The sequence below is a fragment of the Oryctolagus cuniculus genome, chromosome 16, assembly GCF_051225735.1.
Source record: "Oryctolagus cuniculus isolate XC-2025 breed Fujian yellow rabbit chromosome 16, ASM5122573v1, whole genome shotgun sequence".
NCBI lineage: Eukaryota > Metazoa > Chordata > Mammalia > Lagomorpha > Leporidae > Oryctolagus > Oryctolagus cuniculus.
In genome coordinates, this window is record NC_142882.1 from 43,306,332 (window position 1) to 43,329,106 (window position 22,775).

General features: G+C 39.3%; 1 protein-coding gene across 3 annotated transcripts in view; it reads right to left on the bottom strand.

Moving 5' to 3' along the window:
• The window catches only part of AGMO (alkylglycerol monooxygenase), a 357,324-nt gene that overhangs the window by 225,114 nt on the left and 109,435 nt on the right, over positions 1 to 22,775 (bottom strand). For all 3 annotated transcript variants that reach the window (XM_002720858.6, XM_089315166.1, XM_089315164.1), the window contains exon 4: positions 14,716 to 14,819. In XM_002720858.6, the coding sequence (XP_002720904.2) occupies positions 14,716 to 14,819 (104 nt within the window). The remainder of the gene's footprint in view (positions 1 to 14,715; positions 14,820 to 22,775) is intronic.

Consider the following 22,775-nt stretch of genomic DNA (forward strand, 5'->3'; position numbering starts at 1 on the left):
CATACTTAGGGAACTTACTGTTCCCTAAATTAATCATATTTCCCCATAAGTTTTATTTCTAAAGACATTGTCCTCTTCCACACTTTCCATTGTACACCTTGACCATAGCCAAATGTGTGATTTTCTGGCAGATTTGGTTCAAGCATCACTTTTACTGTGAAGTTTTTTTTTGGCCATTGGTGGTCCTTAGTGTGGCAACATCCCTCTAACACCTTAGCAGATGGTTAACAGTGCCTGTTAACCTGCCTGACCCCCTCCAAGGAAAGTGATTGCCTTGAGAATACAGGGTCTTCTGTACTTCATCTTCTCAACCTTGGCCATCATGATTGGCTAAGTCTGTTAGGAAAAGAGTTGCAGATTGATGCCTCCTCACACGGGGCACCAAAAATGTTAGGAAAAAAGGTGCATAATAGAGAGGATACAGTATATGAATCTACAGCCAAAACAAATTTATTCAGAGGAAATAAATTCTCATGTCCTTGTTCCACCAAAGTCCATCAAGAATATCAGGGTATTTCAAAAAGTTTGTGGAAAATGGAATTAAAATGTAAATTTGCTCCACTGCCAAAAAATATTCAAAATCCATCCATAGGTTTTTACAATATGAATTTGCATGCATTACTTGAAGATCCCTCATATACATGGATTTCAGTATTTGTGGCACCTATACCTTATCTTTTAAATTCATTTTCCAAGAGCTTTTGGAAATACTCTCACATACGTGGAAAAAGTGAGTGACTGCACTTCTCAAAACAGAAGCAACAGCATATAAAGGCAGTTGAGTATTTCAGCCCACTGTACGTTTTATTAAAGTGATGATAAGATGGTGCTGACAGCGAGCTCTTCCCTCTGCTTTCCCTTGCCCATTCTGAGGGCTACAGGGTGTGATTAGATTTCTGTAAAGAAAAACACTAAGAACCAGAGGATAATTTTGTTTGTGGACATTGAGGCACAGCAGGTTAAGCCACCACTTTGGGAGCTTGGCATCCCGTGTCAGAGTGCCACTTCGAGTCCCAGCTACTCCACTTCCAATTCCAGCTTCCTGCTGATGTGCCTGGGAGGCAGTGAGTGATGACCGAGCAGGTTCCTGCCACCACATGGGAGACCTTGGCTCTTGGCTCTGAACTTCGGCCTGGCCCTGCACCAGCTATTGTGACTATTCGGGGAGTAAACCAGGGGATGGAATCTGACTGATTTCTCTTCTTTTTCGGTCACTCTGCATTTCAAACAAACACATAAAGAAATATTTTTAAAGATTTTTTTTAAAAATTTATTTATTTGAGAAGCAGACTTATAGAGAGAGGGAGAGACAGAAAGTTCTTCTTGGTTCACTCTCCAAATGGTCACAATGGTCAAGGCTGGGCCAATCTGAAGCCAGGAGCCAGGAGTTTCTTCCGGTTTACTATAGGGGTGCAGGGACCCAAGGACTTGGGACATTCTCTATTGCTTTCCCAGGCCATCAACAAAGAGTTGGATAAGAAGAAGAGCAGCCGGGACAAGAACTGGCATCCATATGGGATGTCGGTTCTGCAGGCGGAAGCTTAGCCTGCTACACACAGCACCAGTTCCAAGAATCTTTTTAAAGCCAATGGCATGCAATAGCTAGCTCCATTTTCCTGATGCAGGCCAGAATTGCGGCCCTGATGTTAACAAAAACTCCATCAGTTGAGTCACCTGTGCCTGGTGGTTCGGGTGGCTGAAGAGATGCCTTGGAATCCTCATGCCAGGCTCTGGGAGAAGTTATATTTCTTCACTCCATGGGGGCTCAAAGCTTGCTTTGCTTGCATGACAAAGAGTGGTGGGGCTTTTATCCTTAGTGCATTCATATGTATGACATCAAGGTAGGTAGTTTCTCATATCTGTATTTATTCACATTTGTCTTTATATCACTCCAACCTATTGAAAAACAGACTTTGCTTATGTAGTTTGGCAGGGAGTATGGTGTAGTAAAAATATCTGAGATCTCACTAAGATTCCTCTGATGCTTTGCGCTTAATAGAAAAACAGCATCATATGGGAGAATAACACTTGGTGGATTTCCACACTCATTATTTATGGTGATCTTCAAAATATCCACATGAGAAGGCAGAGCAAATATTAAGAGCCTCATTTCACACATAACATCTCGAAGATTCTGACATTAATACATTGGTTCAAAGGGGAAAACCTAAGAACTGAGTGAAGCGTAGGCTGATTTCTTTGCTTTGAAAAGATTTAGCTATTATTTTATTTGAAAGGCAGAGTGACAGAGAGAGAGGGAGATACGGAGAGTGAAAGAGAGAGCTTCCATCTTCTGGTTCTTTCCTTAACAGGCCAAACAACTTGGGGTCAGCCAGGCAGAAGCCATGATGCAGGAACTCCATCAAGGCCTCCCACATATGTGCAGGAGTCCAGGCACTTGCACCATCCTCCACTGACCTGCCATGCTCATAAGCAGGAAGCTGTCTAAGAAGTGGAGCAACCAGGGCTCTAACTAGGGCTCTGATATGAGATGCTGGCCTTGCAAACAGCAGCTTAATCCACTGCACCACAATGCTACCTTCTGACGTCAGATTTATCAACTGCCATGCACTGTTTCCTAAATATAATGAAGACATTTTTAACCTATTACACTCAAAATGTTATATTTACATTTACAGCAGTATAACAAAAGTCTTCAAAATTCTGTAACTATATTTCTTTGTGCAGATGGTGGGTGAACTTCCCCTTGTTAGATTGCTAAGATGTTATAAGCATATTTTATGAATTCTTTTTTTTGAGATTTATTTTTTATTTATTTGAAAGCCAGAGCTACAGAGAGGCAGAGACGGGTTGTAGGGGTTCTTCCATCCACTAGTTCACTCCCCAAATAGCTGCAACTGCAAAATCTGTGCCAATCCGAAGCCAGGAACTTCGAGCTTCTTCCAGGTCTCCCACACATGTACAGGGGCCCAAAGACTTTGGCCATCTTCTACTGTTTTCCCAGGCCATAGCAGAGAGTTGGATCATAAGTAGAGCAGCTGTTATTTGAACCAGGACCCATATGGGATGCCTGTACTGCAGGCAGCAGCTTTACCTGTTACACCATAGTGCTGTCCCCTTATGTATTCTTACAAAATTAACTTCATACCAACATAAAGAACAAAGAAATTTTAATGATTGAAGAGACAAAATAGAGCTAAAAAGTCTTACTTAACTGACTCATTGAAATTAAGTGCAATCCATATTGGGTGGATTTTTTATGTAAGGTGTAAGGCAGGATTCTTGTTTTATACTTATTCATGTGGAAATCCAGTTTTCCCAGCACTATTTGTTGAAGAGACTCTCTTCGTTCCAGGTATTGGTTTTAGATCCTTGGTCAAATATAAGCTGGTTGTAGATGTTTGCATTGATTTCTGGCATTTCTATTCTGTTCCATTGGTCTATCCATCTGTTTTTGTACCAGTACCATGTTATTTTGATTCTAACTGCTTTGTAGTATGTCTTGTAATCTGATATTGTGATGTCTCCTGCTTTGTTTATGTTGTATAAGATTGTTTTAGCTATTTGAGGTCTCCTGTGTGCTCATATGTATTTCAGCATCATTTTGTCTATATCTGAGAAGAATGTCTTTGGTATTTTGATTGGTATCATATTGAATCTGTAAATTGCTTTTGGAAGAATGGACACTTTGATGATATTGATTCTTCCAATCCATGAACATGGAAGATTTTTCCATTTTTTAAATATTTTCTTCTATTTCTTTCTTTAATGTTTTGTAATTCTCGTTGTAGAGATTTTTGACATCCTTGAATAAATTTATTCTGAGGTATTTGATTTTTTTTTGTAGCTTTTGTGAATGGGGTTGATCTTAGAAGCTCAATCTCAGCCTTTGCATTGTCTGTGTATACAAAGGCTGTTGATTTTTGTGTATTGACTTTATATCTTGCTACTTTACCAAACTCTTCTATATTTTAATAGTGTCTCAGTGGAATCTTTTGGATCCCCTATATATAGAATCGTGTCATCTGCCAATAGGGATAGTTTGACTTCCACCTTCCCAATTTGTATCCCTTTAATTTCTTTTTCTTGCCTAATGGCTTGGATAAAACTTCTAGGACTATATTGAATAGCAATGGTGAGAGTGGGCATCCTTGTCTGGTACCAGATCTCAGTGGGAATGATTCCAACTTTTCCCCATCCAATATGACTTTGGCCATGGGTTTGTCATAAATTGCCCTGAATGTGTTGAAGAATGTTCCTTCTATACCCAGTTTGCTTACAGTTTTCATCATGAAAGGGTGTTGTATTTTATCAAATGCTTTCTCTGCATCTATGAAATAATCATATGTGTTTTTTTGTTCAGCAATTTATTAATGTGATGTGTCACATTGATTGATTTGTGAATACTGAACCATCCCTGCATAGCAAGAATAAATTCCACTTGGTCTGGGTGGATGATCTTTCTGATCTGTTGTTAGATTCAATTGGCTAAAAGTTGAGGATTTTTCATCTATGTTCATCAGGGAAATTGGTCTGTAATTCTTCTCTGTTGCATATTTTTCAGGCTTAGTAATTAAGATGATGCTGGCTTCATAGAAAGAATTCAGGAGGATTTTCTCCCTTTCAATTATTTTTAATAAGTTGAGAAGAATTGGAGTTAGTTGTTTAAATGTCTGGCAGAATTCAGCAGTGAAGCCATCCATTCCCAGGGTTTTCTTTGTGGGGAGGGCCTTTATTACTGATTCAATTTCCATCTTGGTTATGAGTCTGTTTAGGTTTTCTATATCTTCATGGCTCAATTTAGATAGGCTGTATGTGTCCAGGCATCTATCAATTTCTTCTACATTTTCCAGTTTGTTGGCATACAGCTCTTTGTAGTAATTTCTGATGATCCTTTTTATTTCTATGGTTGTCTGTTGTTACATTTCCTTTTTCATCTCTAATTTTATTGATTTGAGTCTTCTCTCCCCTTTTTTGGTTGGTTGGGCCAATGGTGTGCAAATTTTGTTTATTTTTTTTTCATAAAACCAGCTCTTCATTTTGCTGATCTTTTGTAATTTTTTGATTCAATTTTGTTTCTTCTCTAATTTTAATTATTTCTTTTCTCTTACTAGTTTTGGGTTTGGTTTGCTGTTGTTTTTCTTGATCCTTGAGTTGCATTAATAGCTAATTTATTTGATGTCTTTCCAATTTCTTGATGTCGGCACCAATTGCTATAAACTTTCCTCTTAACACTGTTTTTTCTGTCTTCCCTATGTTTTGATATGTTGTGTTGTTGTCATCATTTGTTTCTAGAAATTTTTTTATTTCTCTTTTGATTTCGTCTATGACCCAGTGTTCATTCAGGAGCATGTTGTTGAGTCTCCATGTGTTTGCATATGTTCTAGAGATTCCTGAGTTGCTTATTTCCAGCTAGACTCCATTGTGGTCCAAGAAGATATGTGGTATGATTTCATGATTTTTTTTAATTTAATTTGCTGGGACTTTATTTTTGGCCTAGTAAGTGGTCAATCCTAGAGAAAGTTCCATGCACTGGTGAGAAGAATGTGTATTCTGTGACTATAGGATGAAATGTCCTGTAGATATCTGTTAGGTCCAATTGGTCTATAGTGTCGATTAATTGTGCTATTTCCTTGCTGATTTTCTGTCTGGTTAATCTGACTATTGCTGACAGTAGGGTATTGAAGTCCCTCATTACTATTTTTTTTTATTTATTTGACAGAGTTAGACAGTGAGAGAGAGAGAGATAAATATCTTCCTTCCATTGGTTCCCCCCCCCCCCCAAATGGCTGCTATGGCCAGAGCTATGCCAATCTGAAGCCAGGAGCTAGGTGCTTCCTCCTGATCTCCCATGCGGGTGCAGGGGCCCAAGCCCTTGCGCCATCCTCCACTGCCCTCCCAGGCCTCAGCAGAGAGCTGGACTGGAAGAGGAGCAACCAGGACAAGAACCCGGCGCCCCAACCGGGTCTAGAACCCGGAGTGCCAGTGCCGCAGGCGGAGGATTAGCCTTGCAGGCAGCAAATAAATGGATTTTATTTTATTTTTTTAAGCCAGTCTGTGTCTTTTAACTGTAGAGTTGAGACCATTTACATTCAAGGTGATTATTGATAAATAATGGCTTTGCACTGTCATTTTTTCAAAAATATCCCTATTTTTTGCTTTGAATTTTCTTTGAACTTTTACTGAGAGATTCTTTCCTTTACCTTCTTTCATAGTGATGACCATGTTTCTGTGTTTCTGTGTGCAGTACATCTTTAAGCATCTTTTGTAGGGCTGGAAGGGTGGTGACAAATTCTTTCAATTTCCGTTTGTTTTGGAAGGTATTTATTTAACCTTCATGCATAAATGAGTGCTTTTCAGGGTATAGTATTCTGGGTTGACAGTTTTTTTTTTCTCTTAATATTTGGAATGTTTCTCGCCATTCTCTCCTAGCTTGTAGTATTTCTGATGCAAGGTCCACTGTGTGTCTAATTGGAGATCCTCTGAAAGTAATCTGGCATTTCTCTCATGCACATTTTAGAATCTTTTATTTATATTTTACTGTGGTGAACTTGATTACAATGTCCCTTTGTAAAGATCTTTGCTAGTCATGTCTATTACAAGTTCTACATGCTTCTTGTACTTGCATGTCCTTTTCTTTCTCCAAATTAGTGAAGTTTTCTGTTATTATTTCACTTAAAAGGCCTTCTAATCCATTTTCTCTATTCACGCCTTCAGGAACTCCTAGAACTCATCTGTTATGTTGTTTGATAGTATACTGTAGATTCCCAACAGTGTTTTTTAGTTTTCTAATTTCCTCTTCTTGTTTTTGGTTTGACTGTATAATTTCCTGTGCTTTGTCTTCTAAGTCCAATATTCTTTCTCCTGCTTTACTAATTCTGTTAAGACTTTCCACTGCATTTTTATTTGTTCTATTGAATTTTTCATTTCATTTTGATTTTTCTTTAAAATCTCAATTTCACTGGAGAAATTTTCATGTCTTTTACAGATTTCAGTAGTTCATACATTTGCTTCTGATTACTTTTATGTAATCTTGTGATCAACTTTTTGAATTCCATTTCTTGCATTTCTTCCATATCATCATCTTCACAATCTAGTATTGAGGTGTTGTGTTCTTTTGGGGACATCATGTTGTCTCCCTTATTCTTGTTTCTTGATTTGGTGCATTTGTTACTCAGCATTTTTGGAGATACTCCTTGGTTTCTTCTGTGTTTTTTCACTGTGGCAACTTTTATCTTTGTGCTATGCCTCTGTACATAAGTGGAGTGTCTGCTTTCAGTGACTATTTAGAGGTGTGTAATGGTTGTGGCCAGGGAGCTCTGTTCAGTTCTCCAGGGTGAAGGGCATATCTAAGTGACACACCCAGGTTTGGTGCCATAAGTCTCCTTTTTTTTTTAATCAAAAGGGAAGTTTATTCTGTTCAGCTGAGCTCCTCTCCTCAAAGAAGACTAGTGCCTGAGTGCTAGCCCCAGTAAATATACTTGTCCACTCTGCCCCAAGGACCACACAAAGGATCTGTGCAATCCTCAGTGTAAGCTCAGATTCCCCAACAATGTCTCTCACCTGGTGACCAGGAAGCCCTGAGCATGTGGAGTCTCCCACTGTGAGTGCCCAAAGTCCCAGCCACACATGAATCCTCCCACACAGCCTCAGCTTTGTTTTGTATTTATTCACAGTCCTAGAACAGAAGCCTCACAGTCACAAGCTCCTAGCACCCTGTTAGTTAACCCCACAAGAGTCAGGAGTCTCTACTTGCTGGTTGCTGGGCATTGACACGAGCTGGAGCAGCTGCTATATATGTCCAAAATGGCACCCCCTCTATTGGCTTGTTACAGGATGCTGTTGTAAAGTGACTGGGGAGAGAGAAACATGTCCCTTCTTTTTCTTCTTTTTTCCTCCTCTAGTTTGGCAGGTACACTGTCCCCCATGGGGCTCCAAGTCAGGTTCACTCTAGGCTCTTCCTGCAGTTTTATTGCCAGTGGCTTGGGCTGCTGAGGTCTGGTCTCACCTCACTTTTCAAAGCTGGTGCATAGGCTCTCAGCTACTGGAGTCCTGAGTTGTGGGCGTCCACGCCCTCCAGGTAGGTCCACTGTGTCCCTCTAATTTGCGTAGAATTTCTTCTGCAGTTTTCTCCCAAACTCTTCCCTGAGATTGCACTCTCTTCACTTTTTTTTAAACTGTCTTCTCCTAGACTAGCGCAGTAAGCTCCCTCCCTACTCTGCCATCTTGGAACCGCCTATTAACACATTACTTTGCTACAGTTGCTACAACTGAGAAATCCATTTTGCATTTCTTCATACATTAATATGAATCAATATGGACTAGTATGTAGCATCTGGTACATTTGTATAAGCTAACTTCCACACTTTATTTAGATTTCACTGACTGTTTTTTCTGTGTGTTTTTTTTTCCTAATAACTCTTTTCTGGTTTTTTGGCCCCATCTGGAATGCAGCACACTTTTAGTCAGAAAAGTAACAGTTTCTCAGATGGTCCTTATATTTCTTGAGCTTCAGCATTTTGAGCAATACTGGTTGGGTATGTTGTAATGTGTTCTTCGATTTGGATTTGACACATGTCTTTTCTCATTGGTAGATTTGAGAAGGAAGACCATACAGGTAAAGCATCACTCTTATCACATATTGACAAAGTCCTTTCCAATAACATGGTTACCACTGACAAGGTGAGCTTTGATCTGAGATCAGCGTGGCCAAGTTTCTCCCTCTAACATGCCCTTTTCTCAGTCAGCCTACACTCAAAGATGGCAGGGGTGTGGCTAGTTAAGCTCATTCACACATCTACAACATGTAGATCTATGAAAATATTTACATACATATAATGTGTAGATATAGCACAAAATCTCCATATATTATTTGAAATTCTTTAAGGAAAGTTTTTTATTTATTTTTCCTCATTGATGTATTTATTCAATCATTTATCAACATCAAAAGAAAGTGATTTTAAAGATATTTATTTCATATTTTGGGTTAAATCCCAAACTATGTCATATATTTTGTTGGTAAGTTTCAGATTTTATTCCATTAAGAGCTCCTTTATTTCAATTCCTGGGTCTCCTTGACATACTGTATTCTTTTATTTTTTTATATCTGTGTTTTGAATATAAAACTGTGGCATTCAAGTATTTTTTCTATAAAGTTACAATGAAATGTGAATCCTGACACTATTATAAATTACATAATGTCCATGGGTAAACATATTTCATTATTTGCAAGCTGGTTATTATCCCTAAGGCATCATATAAAGATGTGTCATCAGAGATTGAAATGGTGTGAAAAACCATACATTTCACTATGTAGTAAATAAAACGGCACTGTATCAATTGAAGTTATTTTGGGTGGATAACATTAAGCTCAGAATTGGCTAGAAGTGCAGTTATGATTATTAGAAATTCTGGAAAGCTGAATCTGAACCTTTAACTATTTTAAATGACAGGTCTGCCACCTGAATTTTCCTAAAATGAAAGAAACACATTCTGAGATTAATTTCACTTTTCATTCCACAAAACAATTTTCCCCTCAAACACAGGAACCCAGGACCCATTTTTTACTTGTTGTAAAATCATTGTTACCTTGGTAACTGCCAAATTATAGGTGTCATGTAACAGCTCTGAAGGAGAGAACCTTACAAACAACGCAAATAAAATATCAAGACCTGAAATCTGCACTTTGATTTTTATTGTCTAGAAAGACTTACTGCCCACCGTTAACCAACACAGACCCTCAAACTCTCTCTTTGGTATGGCAAGGCACCTGGAAGTGCTACCCAGGAATGCATGCTGATTACAATCCCCATCTTACAGGTCCCATCATGCAAATTCCCATCCCTCTCCTACAAGATAACGGACCAACTGGCAATGCATTCTCAATGCTCATTTCCTCATTTCAATACATTTCTCTGTGTCCCTGACAAAGTGGTGCGAGAATTAATTCTGGTTTTGAGCCTGCCTTTTGCATAGAATTCCATTGGTCTGCAGCTCTGGATGCCTTCATTAGAAGGAATCTCCAGGGTGGAGGTTACTGTAAACCAAGGTTCAGGATCTGGACTCTAATTCTACTTTGGAAATGTGCATTCCTACACGATGCAGTGGACTCCTCTGAGACCCAATTTTCTGACCTTTAAAACAGATGATTTTTCCTTTTATAATTCCTCAGGTAATTAATTCAACAACTGCATTGATTTCCCTGGAGTAACTTCAAATATAGCTACATCCTTTCTTGGAGATATTCTCTCCAAAATGCAACTACTGGAGATTTGAGCTATCTTTATAAAGAGAGGAATATCATAAGTCTAGAGAGAGTAAATATTGTTGAGATTATTATTTTAACCAGTTCTATATTCAGCCCATTTTGTACAAGATGACAACAGACAGGATTTAACACTGCCATTTCTGAAGAGGGGAGGGTGTCCATGCTCCTACCCTGCTCCAACCCGGGTGCTGTTACCTGCCTTACACGCACTGGAGTCAGGCTTCATCCAGTCTTGAGCAACGCAGCTATCAAATAGGCAATATCTTCTTCTTCATTTGGTCATCCAGGAGATAAAATTGTATTTATTCCTTTTCAATACATATTGCTTAGAACTATGTTATAGTTCAACTGGAAATCATAACCTTTAATACCCATGAATGTGGTCTATCTGATAATAGGGTCCTTGCTGGTATAATTAGTTAACTTGTGATCATGCTGGAGCAAACTTGGGCAGTGAAATAGGGAACAACATATGAGGGCTGGAGTTCTGTTGTCACAGACCAGAAACTATCAGGACCTGGAAGAAGAACCTAGAACAGGTGCTGCCACCAGCCACCTCTGCCGTTGTGACTTCTGGCTCCAGAACTGGGAGACAATGACTTCTGTTTTTGTAAGATACCTGGTGTGTTATATCTAGTTATTGCAGTCCTAGCAAATGAATACAAGCTATAGGTTTGTGGTATGGAGGGATCCAGATGAATTTCTTCTATGATCCATTAAATGTCATGTACGAGGGTACTTTAGAAAGTTTGTGGAAACGTGCAATTAAAAATAAGTTCATTTAGATTCAAAAAATGTTGAACACCATGCATAATGTTTTCATAATTTGCATTTCCAGTGAGTTTTATGAAGACCCCCTTTAATCAGAATCACCACTGGCCTGTGATTTGTTTTACCTGTGCTGTGGTTTGGTTACTACACAGGAAAGTATATTTCTGTGTCAGTTACGAGGCATTTGGTTCCAAGTACCTGTGGCATTAGTGACAATGACATTCAGATCTCTGATAGGAGTACTATTTGATCTAGAGAAACATCTGTTCATTTACAAGGCTCAAAGAAGAGAACATAAATGAGAAACAATCCTGATAGAGGTGTGATAGAGGAATTAGAGTAAAGGTTAGGAGTTGGACTCTGGAGCCAGGCTGCCTGAGTTCAAGTCCTACTTCTCCATCACTAGATATATAATGGAACAACAAATAGAATTCTACAATTTTAAAATGAGAATTATAATAAATTTTGCTATAAAGTTTGTTGGGCAAATGAAATGAATCAGTATACGAAACCATCTTAGGAGATGCCTGGTACCAAGAAAGCACTCACTGAATGGTACTCAATTAGCACCCCCTGAAAATGATCTAGAAGCATATTAATGCTCAGATATTATTTATAGCTTGTAAATAGATCATTATCACTGAGAATAAATCAACATTTACTGTACACATTAATAACTGACTTTCTAGTGCACTTCTCAGCATGCATTTTAGTGTTATATATTTTGATAGCCAAGAAGAGCCAAGTAGGGATGATCTTAGGAAAGCAACCAAGTAAATCAGGGTTGCTCAGTGGCTGGGAAAAACTTTAGACCTAATGGCTGCTTCTGGAATTCATTTTTCTTATTATTTCCTTAAATGAGGATACTTTACAGCCAAACATTTTGTTGTGCCATACTATACTAATTGATATAATATGATTTTTTAAAAAACTAAGGCAAAGGAGACTGTTTTTCCCCCAATATGTGTGCTTAGCACCATTTTGAAACATAAATTGGTAGTAGACATATGTGTTTTATTTCTGGGCTGTCTACCCTACTCCATTGGCTGATGTGTCTGTGTTAGTGGCAATACCTTGCCAGTTTTGTTACCATATCTTTTTTTCTTTTCTTTTCTTTTTTTTTTTTTTTTTTTGACAGGCAGAGTGGACAGTGAGAGAGAGAGAGAGACAGAGAGAAAGGTCTTCCTTTGCCGTTGGTTCACCCTCCAATGGCCGCCACAGGCCTGCGCACTGCGACCGGCGCACCGCGCTGATCTGAAGCCAAGAGCCAGGTGCTTTTCCTAGTCTCCCATGCGGGTACAGGGCCCAAGCACTTGGGCCATCCTCCACTGCACTCCCTGGCCACAGCAGAGAGCTGGCCTGGAAGAGGGGCAACCGGGACAGAATCCGGAGCCCCAACTGGGACTAGAACCCGGTGTGCCGGCGCCACAGCCATGGATTAGCCTATTGAGCCATGGAGCCGGCCTGTTACCATATTTTTAATGTATTTGAAAGTATAGTAGATTGAAGCCCCCAACTTTACAGTTTCTAGTCAAGATTGTTTTGAATATTTGAAATATTTTGTATTTCCATATAAAGTTTAGGATCCTTCTTTCTATTTCTGACATTTTGAGGGGGATTACACTGAAGAATAGATCACTTTGTGGAGTATGGACATTTTAATAATGTTGACTCTTCAAATCCATGAGCATGGGATATCTCTTCATTTATTTGTGTCAGCTTGTTTCGTTCATCCAGTGCTTTATTTTTCAGTAGACAGATCTCTGATTTCTATGACTAAATTTACTCCTAAGTATTTTGTCATTTTGACACTTTTTAAAATGGTGATTTCTCAATTTCTTTTTCAGACAGAGCGTTTCTATTACAACATGCGCTGCTGATTTTTCTAAGTTCATTCTCTATCTTGCAATCTTCCTGAATTAATCAATCAGCTCTAGCAGTTTTTTAAGGAGTTACCAGGATTATCTATATAGGGGAATGGGTCTTTATAGAAGAATCAATTCAAAATGTCTTGACAACTTAATGTAAGAACTGAAACTATAAAACTATTAGAAGAAAACAGCAAAAGTTTCCATGACCATGGTCTGGGCAGAGATTTCTTATAGATGACTCCCAGATTACAGGCAATGAAAACAAAAATAAAGGAGACTGCTTTTACCTAAGCAGCTTCTACCCGGCATAGGAAATCATTAACAGAATGAAAAGACAGCCCATGATTTGGGACCAAATCTTTACAAATCAAATATTAGATAAACCACTCATATCCAAACTATACAAATAATTCAAACTATTGAGTATCAAGGAAACAAATAATCATACATTAAAATAGTCAAAGTATTGGAATAGGCATTTCTCAAAAGAAGAGATACAAATGACTAATAGAGATCTGAAAAAAAATTTAATGTCACTTATCTTGAGAGAAATGCGAATTAAAACCTCAATGGGCTATCACCATACACCTGTTAAATTGGCTATTTAAAAAAATATGAAGGATAAAAATGTTGGGTGTGAAGGAAAAGGAACCTTCATACACTGTTGATAGTGCTATAAATTGATACAGGCACCTTACAAAACAGTATGGAGGTTCCTCCAAAAACTAAAAGTAGAATCACCATCAGCTCTGTCAATCCCAGTACTGGATTTACTACACCCAAAAGAACTGAAATCAGTGTTCTGTAGAGATGTCTGCAATCCCATGGACATTGCAACCTCATTCACAATAGTCAAGCTGTAGAAACAATCTAAGTGTCCGTCAGGGGACAGACAGATTTTAAAAGCAGAATCTTGTATAGACTGTAGAGACCTTAAAATCAAGTAAACACTGTCGTTTTTAACAAGATGGATGAACCTACAAAACATCATGTTCAGTAAAATAAGCCATGCACGCAGTGAAAAATCTGGATGCTGCATGAGCTCACTTACATGTTTAAGCTGTAAGTCAAGCTCGTAGAAGTAGAGTAGAATTTTGGCTATCAGAAGCTGTGTGAGGCTGCAAAAGGGGAGATGCTGGTCAGTGGGTACAAAATTATCTTTAGGAGGAGTAAATTCTGGTGTTCTCCTGCACGGTAAGATGACTGGGGTTCATGCTATGGTTAATGATGGTGGAGGGCATGATTCAAGATGGCTACAAGAGAGGAATTCAAATGTTCTTATCACAAAGAAATGATCAAGAGGTGATGCATATGCTAATTACCGTGTGTTGTTTCACAAGGTTTATATATATAAATATATATATATACACACACATACATGAACATCACATTATAGCCTATACATAAATATAATTATTATTTGTTAATTCAAAATTATAAAAACACAAATTTTACTTGGACATACAGAAGAGAAAATTGATTTTCTAAAAGTTTCTGATGAAGTCTTTACTTGTATATTTCTGAGTTGAGATATGTTGCCAATCCGTCATCTTTCTAGTTTTGGCAGTAAGTGAAAAATAGCCAGAATTTTCCCACATTTCTGGATACCTCAGAGCAAGTTCTTGGTTCACACAAAACAACTACCATTGGAAAACATAACTTGCTTCTTGTGTGTCTGGCTTTATTTTGAAGAAAGACATTTTTCATGTCTGGCCTTACAGAAGAGAAGGAAGCATTTTAGCAAAACACCTTCTATTAGTTTACTTGGAGGAAACAGAAACAGTTGAGACTTCAAAAACAAATTATAGCCTCACATTTATTCAATTTCACACAGCTTCAACTTACCCAGGAAGTATATATCTGGAAGACAGATTGTCTCAGTGCTGTGGATAAGTTATAGTCTTCAGAACTGTGATGTGCTTGGTGTCCAGCCCACATAATATTAACCTCTGCAAAACACATAATTTGAAATGAGCCATGAGAAGAAGAACAAAGCGACTTCCATTTCCAGTTATGTCTGCTGCTGTGTTGAGTGTGGAAGAAAAGTCTGGAACATCTCTGAAAAAGCTAGCTAATACAATTATGATTAAAATAAGCCACCTCAAATCATTTTTGGAACAGGGAGTGTATAGATTATAAATAAATTAAAAACTGGAACACAGTAAATATGTTGAGTGTACATGATAATAAGCAAACACCTCATGTGAGCTGAAATGATTTCCAAAATTTACACTTTGTCAACATAAAACACTATGATAGATCATAAAAGCTAACCAAGAAAGTTGTAACAATGGATAGCAATGATTTTCCAGTATATAGCATACTTCTAATTAAAGAAGAATTTTATGATGGGAGAAATTGGTAAATAATTTTGGAGTGAGATAATATATGATATTATTTCCTGGTGACTTTTTGAGAAGTCTCAAAAACTGTATATAGAAACAAGAAGCAACACATAATAACACTGGATCCTAAGATTTAACGTTTCATCTTTGTTTATCAAAATACATTAGCTCTGGGGCTGGCATTGTGGCGCAGCGGGTTAAATCCCTGGCCTGAGGTGCCAGCATCCTATATGGGCGCCGATTCTAGTCCCGGCTGCTCCTCTTCCGATCCAGCTCTCTGCTATGGCCTGGGATAGCAGTAGAAGATGGTCCAGGTCCTTGGGCCCCTGCACCTACGTGGGAGACCCAGAAGAAGCTCCTGGTTTCGGATTGGCACAGCTTCAGCTGTTGCGGCCATCTGGGGAGTGAACCAGCAGATGGAAGACCTCTCTGTCTCTACCTCTCTCTGTAACTCTTTCAAATAAATAAAATAAATACTTAAAAAAACTACACTAGCTCATAGTTATCTATGATCCTTCCCAAACCTTACCGAAATACTATACCATTTCTACAGCTTGCCCACATAATTGCTCTGTGTCTTCCTAATGAAGAAAGATGAGCGTTGCTTATTTTCATCAAGCATTGCAGACAGCCTTCATGCTGCCTTGCAAATCATATGTACCCAGCAAAACTGATTATTTTTCCCACGATAACCATGACAATATAATCGCCACCTACACAGACAGAACAGAAGCGGATAAGTCATTCCTTATTCTGCCCACAGTTTTCATTCTATTGAAATGTTTCATTTCCCAACAGCATTACAGATCAAAATGCCATTATGTTCTATTCAGTTTGAAAATATATATGTCCTTACTTAAACTAACTGACATTTAAATGTTACTACATATCAAAAAGTGAATTCATCATGTGATATGATCAAAGTATTCTTGAGAGTAAATATGAAAATGAAATCTTTTGAGCTTGAGTGATTGGGACTGGAGCAGTAGGTATAATCCTGGAAATACCAGGGCATTGGTCTCTGTAATTGCCATGCACTGATAGCCAAAATGTCAGAAGAGTAACATGTATGGCGCAGAACAGAGTGTGTTGCTGGAGATTATTATGAAGATCATGTACACATATTCATAAATTCAATATCGGTGGGATTTTGGATCTTTCATTTAGGAAGTCAAAACTCTCTGGACAATCTGTGTAGACAGTTTACCAAGCCAAGTTGGCAAAAACAGAAGGATCTTGGGAAACAAAGGATGACTCATCGATACAAGAAGGACCAAATTCTGTGAGCATGAGGAAACTGAACAGGATTAGAAATAAACAGCCCTGTCACATTTCATCTCTATCAAAATCATGTATCTTCAGGTGGGGAAAGCATCTTCATTAACCATCAGCAAATTTGTGAGCTTTGGTCCTAGCTGTTTAATGTTTTAAGCAACTTAATCATTCCTAAAAATTGCACTGCCTTTAGGAAGTTTAGAAAAATGCCCTTACGTAAATGAGAACTAGGACATGACAATGAACTCTAGACGCACCCAGGTCTAATCTTTGAAATAACCTAGATCCTAAATCTTTGACTTCCAGATTTGCCTCTGTGGCCGTGAATAACAGACATGCACAGGCTCTTGTGGTGCTTTGCATCCCCAGGTATTCTGTGAGAGTTGTTTTTTTTTTTTTTTTTTTTTTTTTTGACAGGCAGAGTGGACAGTGAGAGAGAGAGACAGAGAGAAAGGTCTTCCTTTGCCGTTGGTTCACCCTCCAATGGCCGTCGCGGCCAGCGCACCGCGCTGATCCGATGGCAGGAGCCAGGTACTTCTCCTGGTCTCCCATGGGGTGCAGGGCCCAAGCACCTGGGCCATCCTCCACTGCACTCCCTGGCCACAGCAGAGAGCTGGCCTGGAAGAGCGGCAACCGGGACAGAATCCGGTGCCCCGACTGGGACTAGAACCCGGTGTGCTGGCGCCGCAAGGTGGAGGATTAGCCCAGTGAGCCGCGGCGCCAGCCGAGAGTTGTTTTTTAAGCCATAAACCAATTTCATTAATCTCCTAATTTTTTTCAACTGCTTATAGATTGAGCCCCTACCATTTTCTCCATAGGACACACCCATGACTAACCATTTCCGAACCTGTGGTTTCAATACCTTTGTTGCAAATCAAAATGGTGTCTAGTTTTTTGGGGTCCTTTCAGGATTTGTTTTCTAAAACTGTTACAAATGCACGCACCCACTGAGCTTAGAATGGGACGAGCTGTTCAGATGTGGTTTAATTAGAGGATAATAGGACATATTAGGGTTACTTCCTTTTACCCTCCACAGAAGCTCCTGGAGGAACAAAGGTGGAGGTTAAAGACCTGTCTCTCTAGTTGTTTTAAGAGCATTGACTTCCTATCACAAACTGTGTGTAACACAAGCCTTCCTGCAATGAAGCACAGCTGTATAAACAGGGGAGAGAAACTGGATCCTACTGCCTTACCTCTGTCACTTTCCAGAATTGGGAAAAACAAAAAAGGAATATGGGATTTTCCCCACAGTCTATATTCTGCTTATTGGAAGCAAATGATTTTCTAAGAAGCATTTTTTTTTGAAAATTGCTCCAATAGCTCTTTTGTGAACTAAATGAGAAAAAGTTAACAATTTATTTGTTCATCTTCACTTATTCTTGAACTCCTTGAATCAAAACATTTGTTCTAAAGAGTGAAAACAAACAGTAAGGAAGAAAAAGGAAAGATACTATTCAGAATAAACTTCTTTTCTTGAAAGACAATATAATTATAGATTTCCTCCAGTCATACTATTTTTATTTTCCTATAAAAAATTGCAGATTATATATGCAAATAAGTTATTACAGCTTTTCCATAATCTAATTAGAGACAATTATGCTACATTCCTGAGCTAAAAAGTTAGATTTGTACGAATTTATTTTATTAATACACTGCTGGCCTGTAACTCCACTCATTTGCCCCAATGTAATGTAATATTTATATGTGTGTTATATTCTTTAATTTGTTAACTGTTTTCAATGAAGGTATAAGTCACATACAGTAAAATCCACCCTCCTAAGTGGATTTTTCAGCTCTGTAAGTTTCCAGCAAACAAGTAGAGCTGTACAATCAGCACCACCCCAAGACACAGAAGACTCTGCTCACCCCAAAAGTTCCCCATCCCTGCCCCCAACCCCCACCTTTGTGGCTGTGTCCGGAAGGCTCTTTCAGGGCTCATGGACCAGATGGTGAGATTCTGAACTTTGAACTGAAAATGCAATGGGATGGAACTTCAGGAGCCTTGGGAGAGGTGAGTGTCTTCTGAGTGTAGAGAAATATGAGCCCCTGGGGTCTGGAGGGCTAGCTGGGGGCAGCAGCCTCTGTGAGACGGCCGCCGGCCAAGCTTGTCCACTGACATCTATGCCTTTTATGATGCCCTCCCTTTGAGCGTGAGCTGGATTTAGTGGCTCCCTTCATGGAAGCAGAATCTGGGGAAAGGCTATGGGCTGTCACTTCTGATATTAGGTTATAAAGACAGTAGCTTGTGCCTTAGGAGCTCTGTCTCATGTTTTTCCAGGCTCTGCCTGAGGACATCAGCTGCCAGGTTGCAGGCTGCTCTCTGGAGAGCAGTGTGGTGGGGCACTGGGAGAAGATTCTGGTCAACCAGCCAGTCTGAAACGAAGCATCCCTGTTCAAGCCCAAAAGAAACAGAATCCTGCCACCAATCACATTAAGTGAGCCTAGAAGGAGCTCCACCCCAGCTGAGCCTTCAGATAACACTGCAACCTTCAAACAGCTGAACTATTTAACTGTGTCATTGTGAAAGACCTTGAGCCAGAAGCATTCAGCTAAGCCGTGCCCTGATTTCTGATCCACAGAAACCAAGACAACATAAAGGATCCTTGCTTTAAGCTGCTTATTTGCTAACAAAGGAGCAGAGGATTAACACAGTGGTTAACTCCAGACTCCTCCATTCTCAGTCCCACCATTCATTGGTTGGTTTTCTTTCCTTACAGTTTTGCCTTTTGGAGAACATCATATAAATGCAATCATATGGCACTTAGCTTTTGCAGTGGCTTCTTGCATTTAGCATGTTGCATTAGAGACTCCTCCATTTTGATGCCTTTTAATTGCTGAGTCATAGTCCATTGATATGAGCATACCATGGCTTTATTTTTATCTATTCACCATTCAAAATAAATTCCAGTTGTTTCCATTTTTCAATAATTGTAAACAGAAACTTCTATTAACATTATCATTGCGGTTTTCTGTGACGCTAAGGTTTTGTTTCACTTGGTAAACACCAGTTATTTTTCAGAATTACTGAGTTGTATAGTATGTTTACATTTAACTTGTGAAGAAACTGTCAAATTATTTTTCAAAATGATGATGCATTTTTGGGTTAGCACCTGCAGTGTGTGAGAGTTTAAGTTCCTCTATGTCTCTGGCAGCACTTGATAGCATGGATTTTATTATTTATTTAATTGCTAGTCACTATAATATGCTTGTAGTCTCATTACATTGGAAATTTAACTTTAGAAATTTTTAAACTTATTCGAGAGGCAGAGAGTTTCATAGCAAGGCAGAAAGACATACAAGGGGAGAACTTCCGTCTGCTGGTTCACTTCCCAAATACCCACAATGGCCAGGGCTGGGTCAGGGCCAAAGCTTACGGCTGGGAACTCAATCCAAGTCTCCCATCAGTTGCAGGAATTAAATTACTTTGGCTGTCACCCTGGCTCCCTAGGGTCCTCATTGGCAAGAGGTTGGAGCCAGCTGTTGAACCTAGGCATTCTGATATGGAAAGAGGGTTTCTTAACCAGCATCTTAATTGTTAGACTAAATGCCCAACCATTGCACTGAAATTGTTTTGAAGATTTATTTATTATTTTTTATTTATTTATTTGACAGATAGAGTTAGTGAGAGAGAGAAACAGAGAGAAAGGTCTTCCTTCTGTTGGTTCACCCCTCAAATGGCCGCTACCGCCGGAGCTACGCCGATCTGAAGCCAAGAGTCAGGTGCTTCCTCCTGGTCCCCCATGCAGGAGCAGGGGCCCAAGCACTTGGGCCATCCTCCACTGCCTTTCTGGGCCACAGCAGAGAGATGGAATGGAAGAGGAGCAGCCAGGACTAGAACACAACACCCATATGGGATGCCGGTGCCACAGGTGGCGAATTAACCAAGTGAGCCACGGCTATGACCACTATGTTTTATTATTTGAAAGGCAGCATTACCAACAGAGGAGGAGAGAGATAAAGAGAGAGAAGAGAAGAGAGATAGAAAGATCTTCCATCCACTGGTTCACTCATCAAACGACTGCAATGGATAAGGCTGAGATAGGCCAAAGCCAGGAACCCAGAGAGTCTTCCTAGTGTATCACATGGGTGCAGGAACCAAAAGACTTCAAAAGCCTTGGGATATATTATGCTGATTTCCTAGGAGTATTAGCAGAGAGCTGGATCAGAAGAGAAGCAGCTGGGTCTTGAAATTATACCCATAAGTGATGCCTATGTCACAGGTGGAGGCTTAACAATGCTGGCACCTCACACTACAATTTTAAATCACATTGTCATACTGGCTAATGACAATAATTGTCTCTCCATATACTTCTCCATATACTTATTTTCCACCTTTATATCTTCTGTTTGGGGTTTTGATTCAAAATTTTTAATGATTCATATATATATATGTGTGTGTGTGTGTGTGTGTGTGTGTGTGTGTGTGTATGTATTTAAGACGCAGAGAGAGACAGAGAGACTTCATCTGCTAGTTCACTCCCCAAATGATTGTTAACATCCAGGGCTGGGTCAGGCTGAAGCTAGGAGCCAGGAACTCCATCCTGGTCTCCCACATGAGTAACAGTGGACTAAGCACTTGGCCCAACTTCGCCTGCCTTCCTGGGTGCATTAGCAGGAAAATCTGGAAACAGAGTATCTGGGACCCAAATGGGCACCCCCATATTGGATATTGATGTTAATCAACCCCTGTTAATTGGGTTGTTTTCTCATTAATTTTTGAGAGACCTTCATATATTCTGCATCCATGTTTTATTAAATTTGTGATTTGCATATTTTTATCCTAAGTCATAGCTTGACTTGATTTTCTTAAAGATTATTTATTTGAAAGGCAGAGAGAGAGAGAGAGAGAGAGAGAGAGAGAGAGAGGTCTTCCATCCACTGGTTCACTCCCCAAATGGTTGTAATGGCTGGAACTGGGCTGATCTGAAGCCAGGAGCCAGAAGCTTCTTCCAGGTCTCCCACGTGAGTACAGGGGCCCAAGGACCTGGGCCATCTTCAACTGCTTTTCCAGGACATAACAGAGAGCTGAATCAAAAGCAGAGCAACTGGGACTCAAACTGGTGCCCATATGGGATGACAGCACTGCAGATGGAGTCTTAACATACTAGGCCACAGCGCTGGCCCCTTGACTTAGTTTATAATGATATCTTATGAAAAATAAAAGTTTTAATTTTTAGTAAACCCAAATTATATAATGGAGAGTTTAAGATTTTATTGTGTATAACAAATAACAATAGCTACTTCGAAGAAATTTTTCAGAATATTAAGTTTCTACATGCATCTAGAAACTGTCTATATATCCTACACAATGAAAAAAAAATCTAAATAAGTATCTTGCCTCCCACTTTGTCAAGCACGAAATGGAAATAAGTGACCTTGCAATTAATCTGAGACCAAAGCCAAGTGCTATAAGGAATTTTCACAGTTCTATGAGCCAGCTCCAAGGGCATCCTTGCCATGATAGGGTTACCTTTACTGATAATCTGAAAAACTCCCAAGTTATTATGGAAGAAGTGTTTCCATAATACCTTCCAAATGGTAGTGGTAATTGGCACCACTGAGGGCATGTTAGTTACACTTTATGCAACATAAAGCATATTATGCAGAGACTATGGAACGTGACACGTAAGACCTGTGTCTCACTTAGTTTTACTCTGTTGTAACAGAATGCCTGAGACTGAGTAATCTATACAAACAGAAATGTATTTCTCACAGTGCTGGAGAAACAGCTAAGCTATATTTTTTCCCCAAATTTGTCTTTTACTCGATATAAAAACAAAATTTGTATGGCAGGCATTTGGCCTGGTCATTAAGATACTATTTAGAATGTCCATGTTCCCTATCAGAGTTCCTGGTTTCAATGCTCAGCTCCGCTCTAGCTCCTGCGAATGCAGACCTTTGAAGGCAGCAAAGGTTGGGTCCCTGCCATATATGTGGGAAAAACAGAAAAGCATAAGAAGAAAAGTGAATCTATGGACTCATGTTGTGGCCCAGCAGATTAAGCTGTAGCTTGTCATGCCAATACCCCACACTAAGTGCTGGTTTGAGTTCTGGCTACTGTGCTTTTAGATCCAGCTTCCTGCTAATGGGTCTGGAAAAGCAGTAGATGATGGCTCAAGTACTTGAGACCCAGATACCCACCAGAATACATTTCCTTGCTCTTAGATTTAGCCTGAACCAACAGATGGAAGATCTCTCTTTTTCTCTCTGTTTCTTGTCTCTGTCTCTCCCTTTCTATCTCTGTCACATTGCCTTTCAAATAAATAAGTAAAACATTTTAAAAAG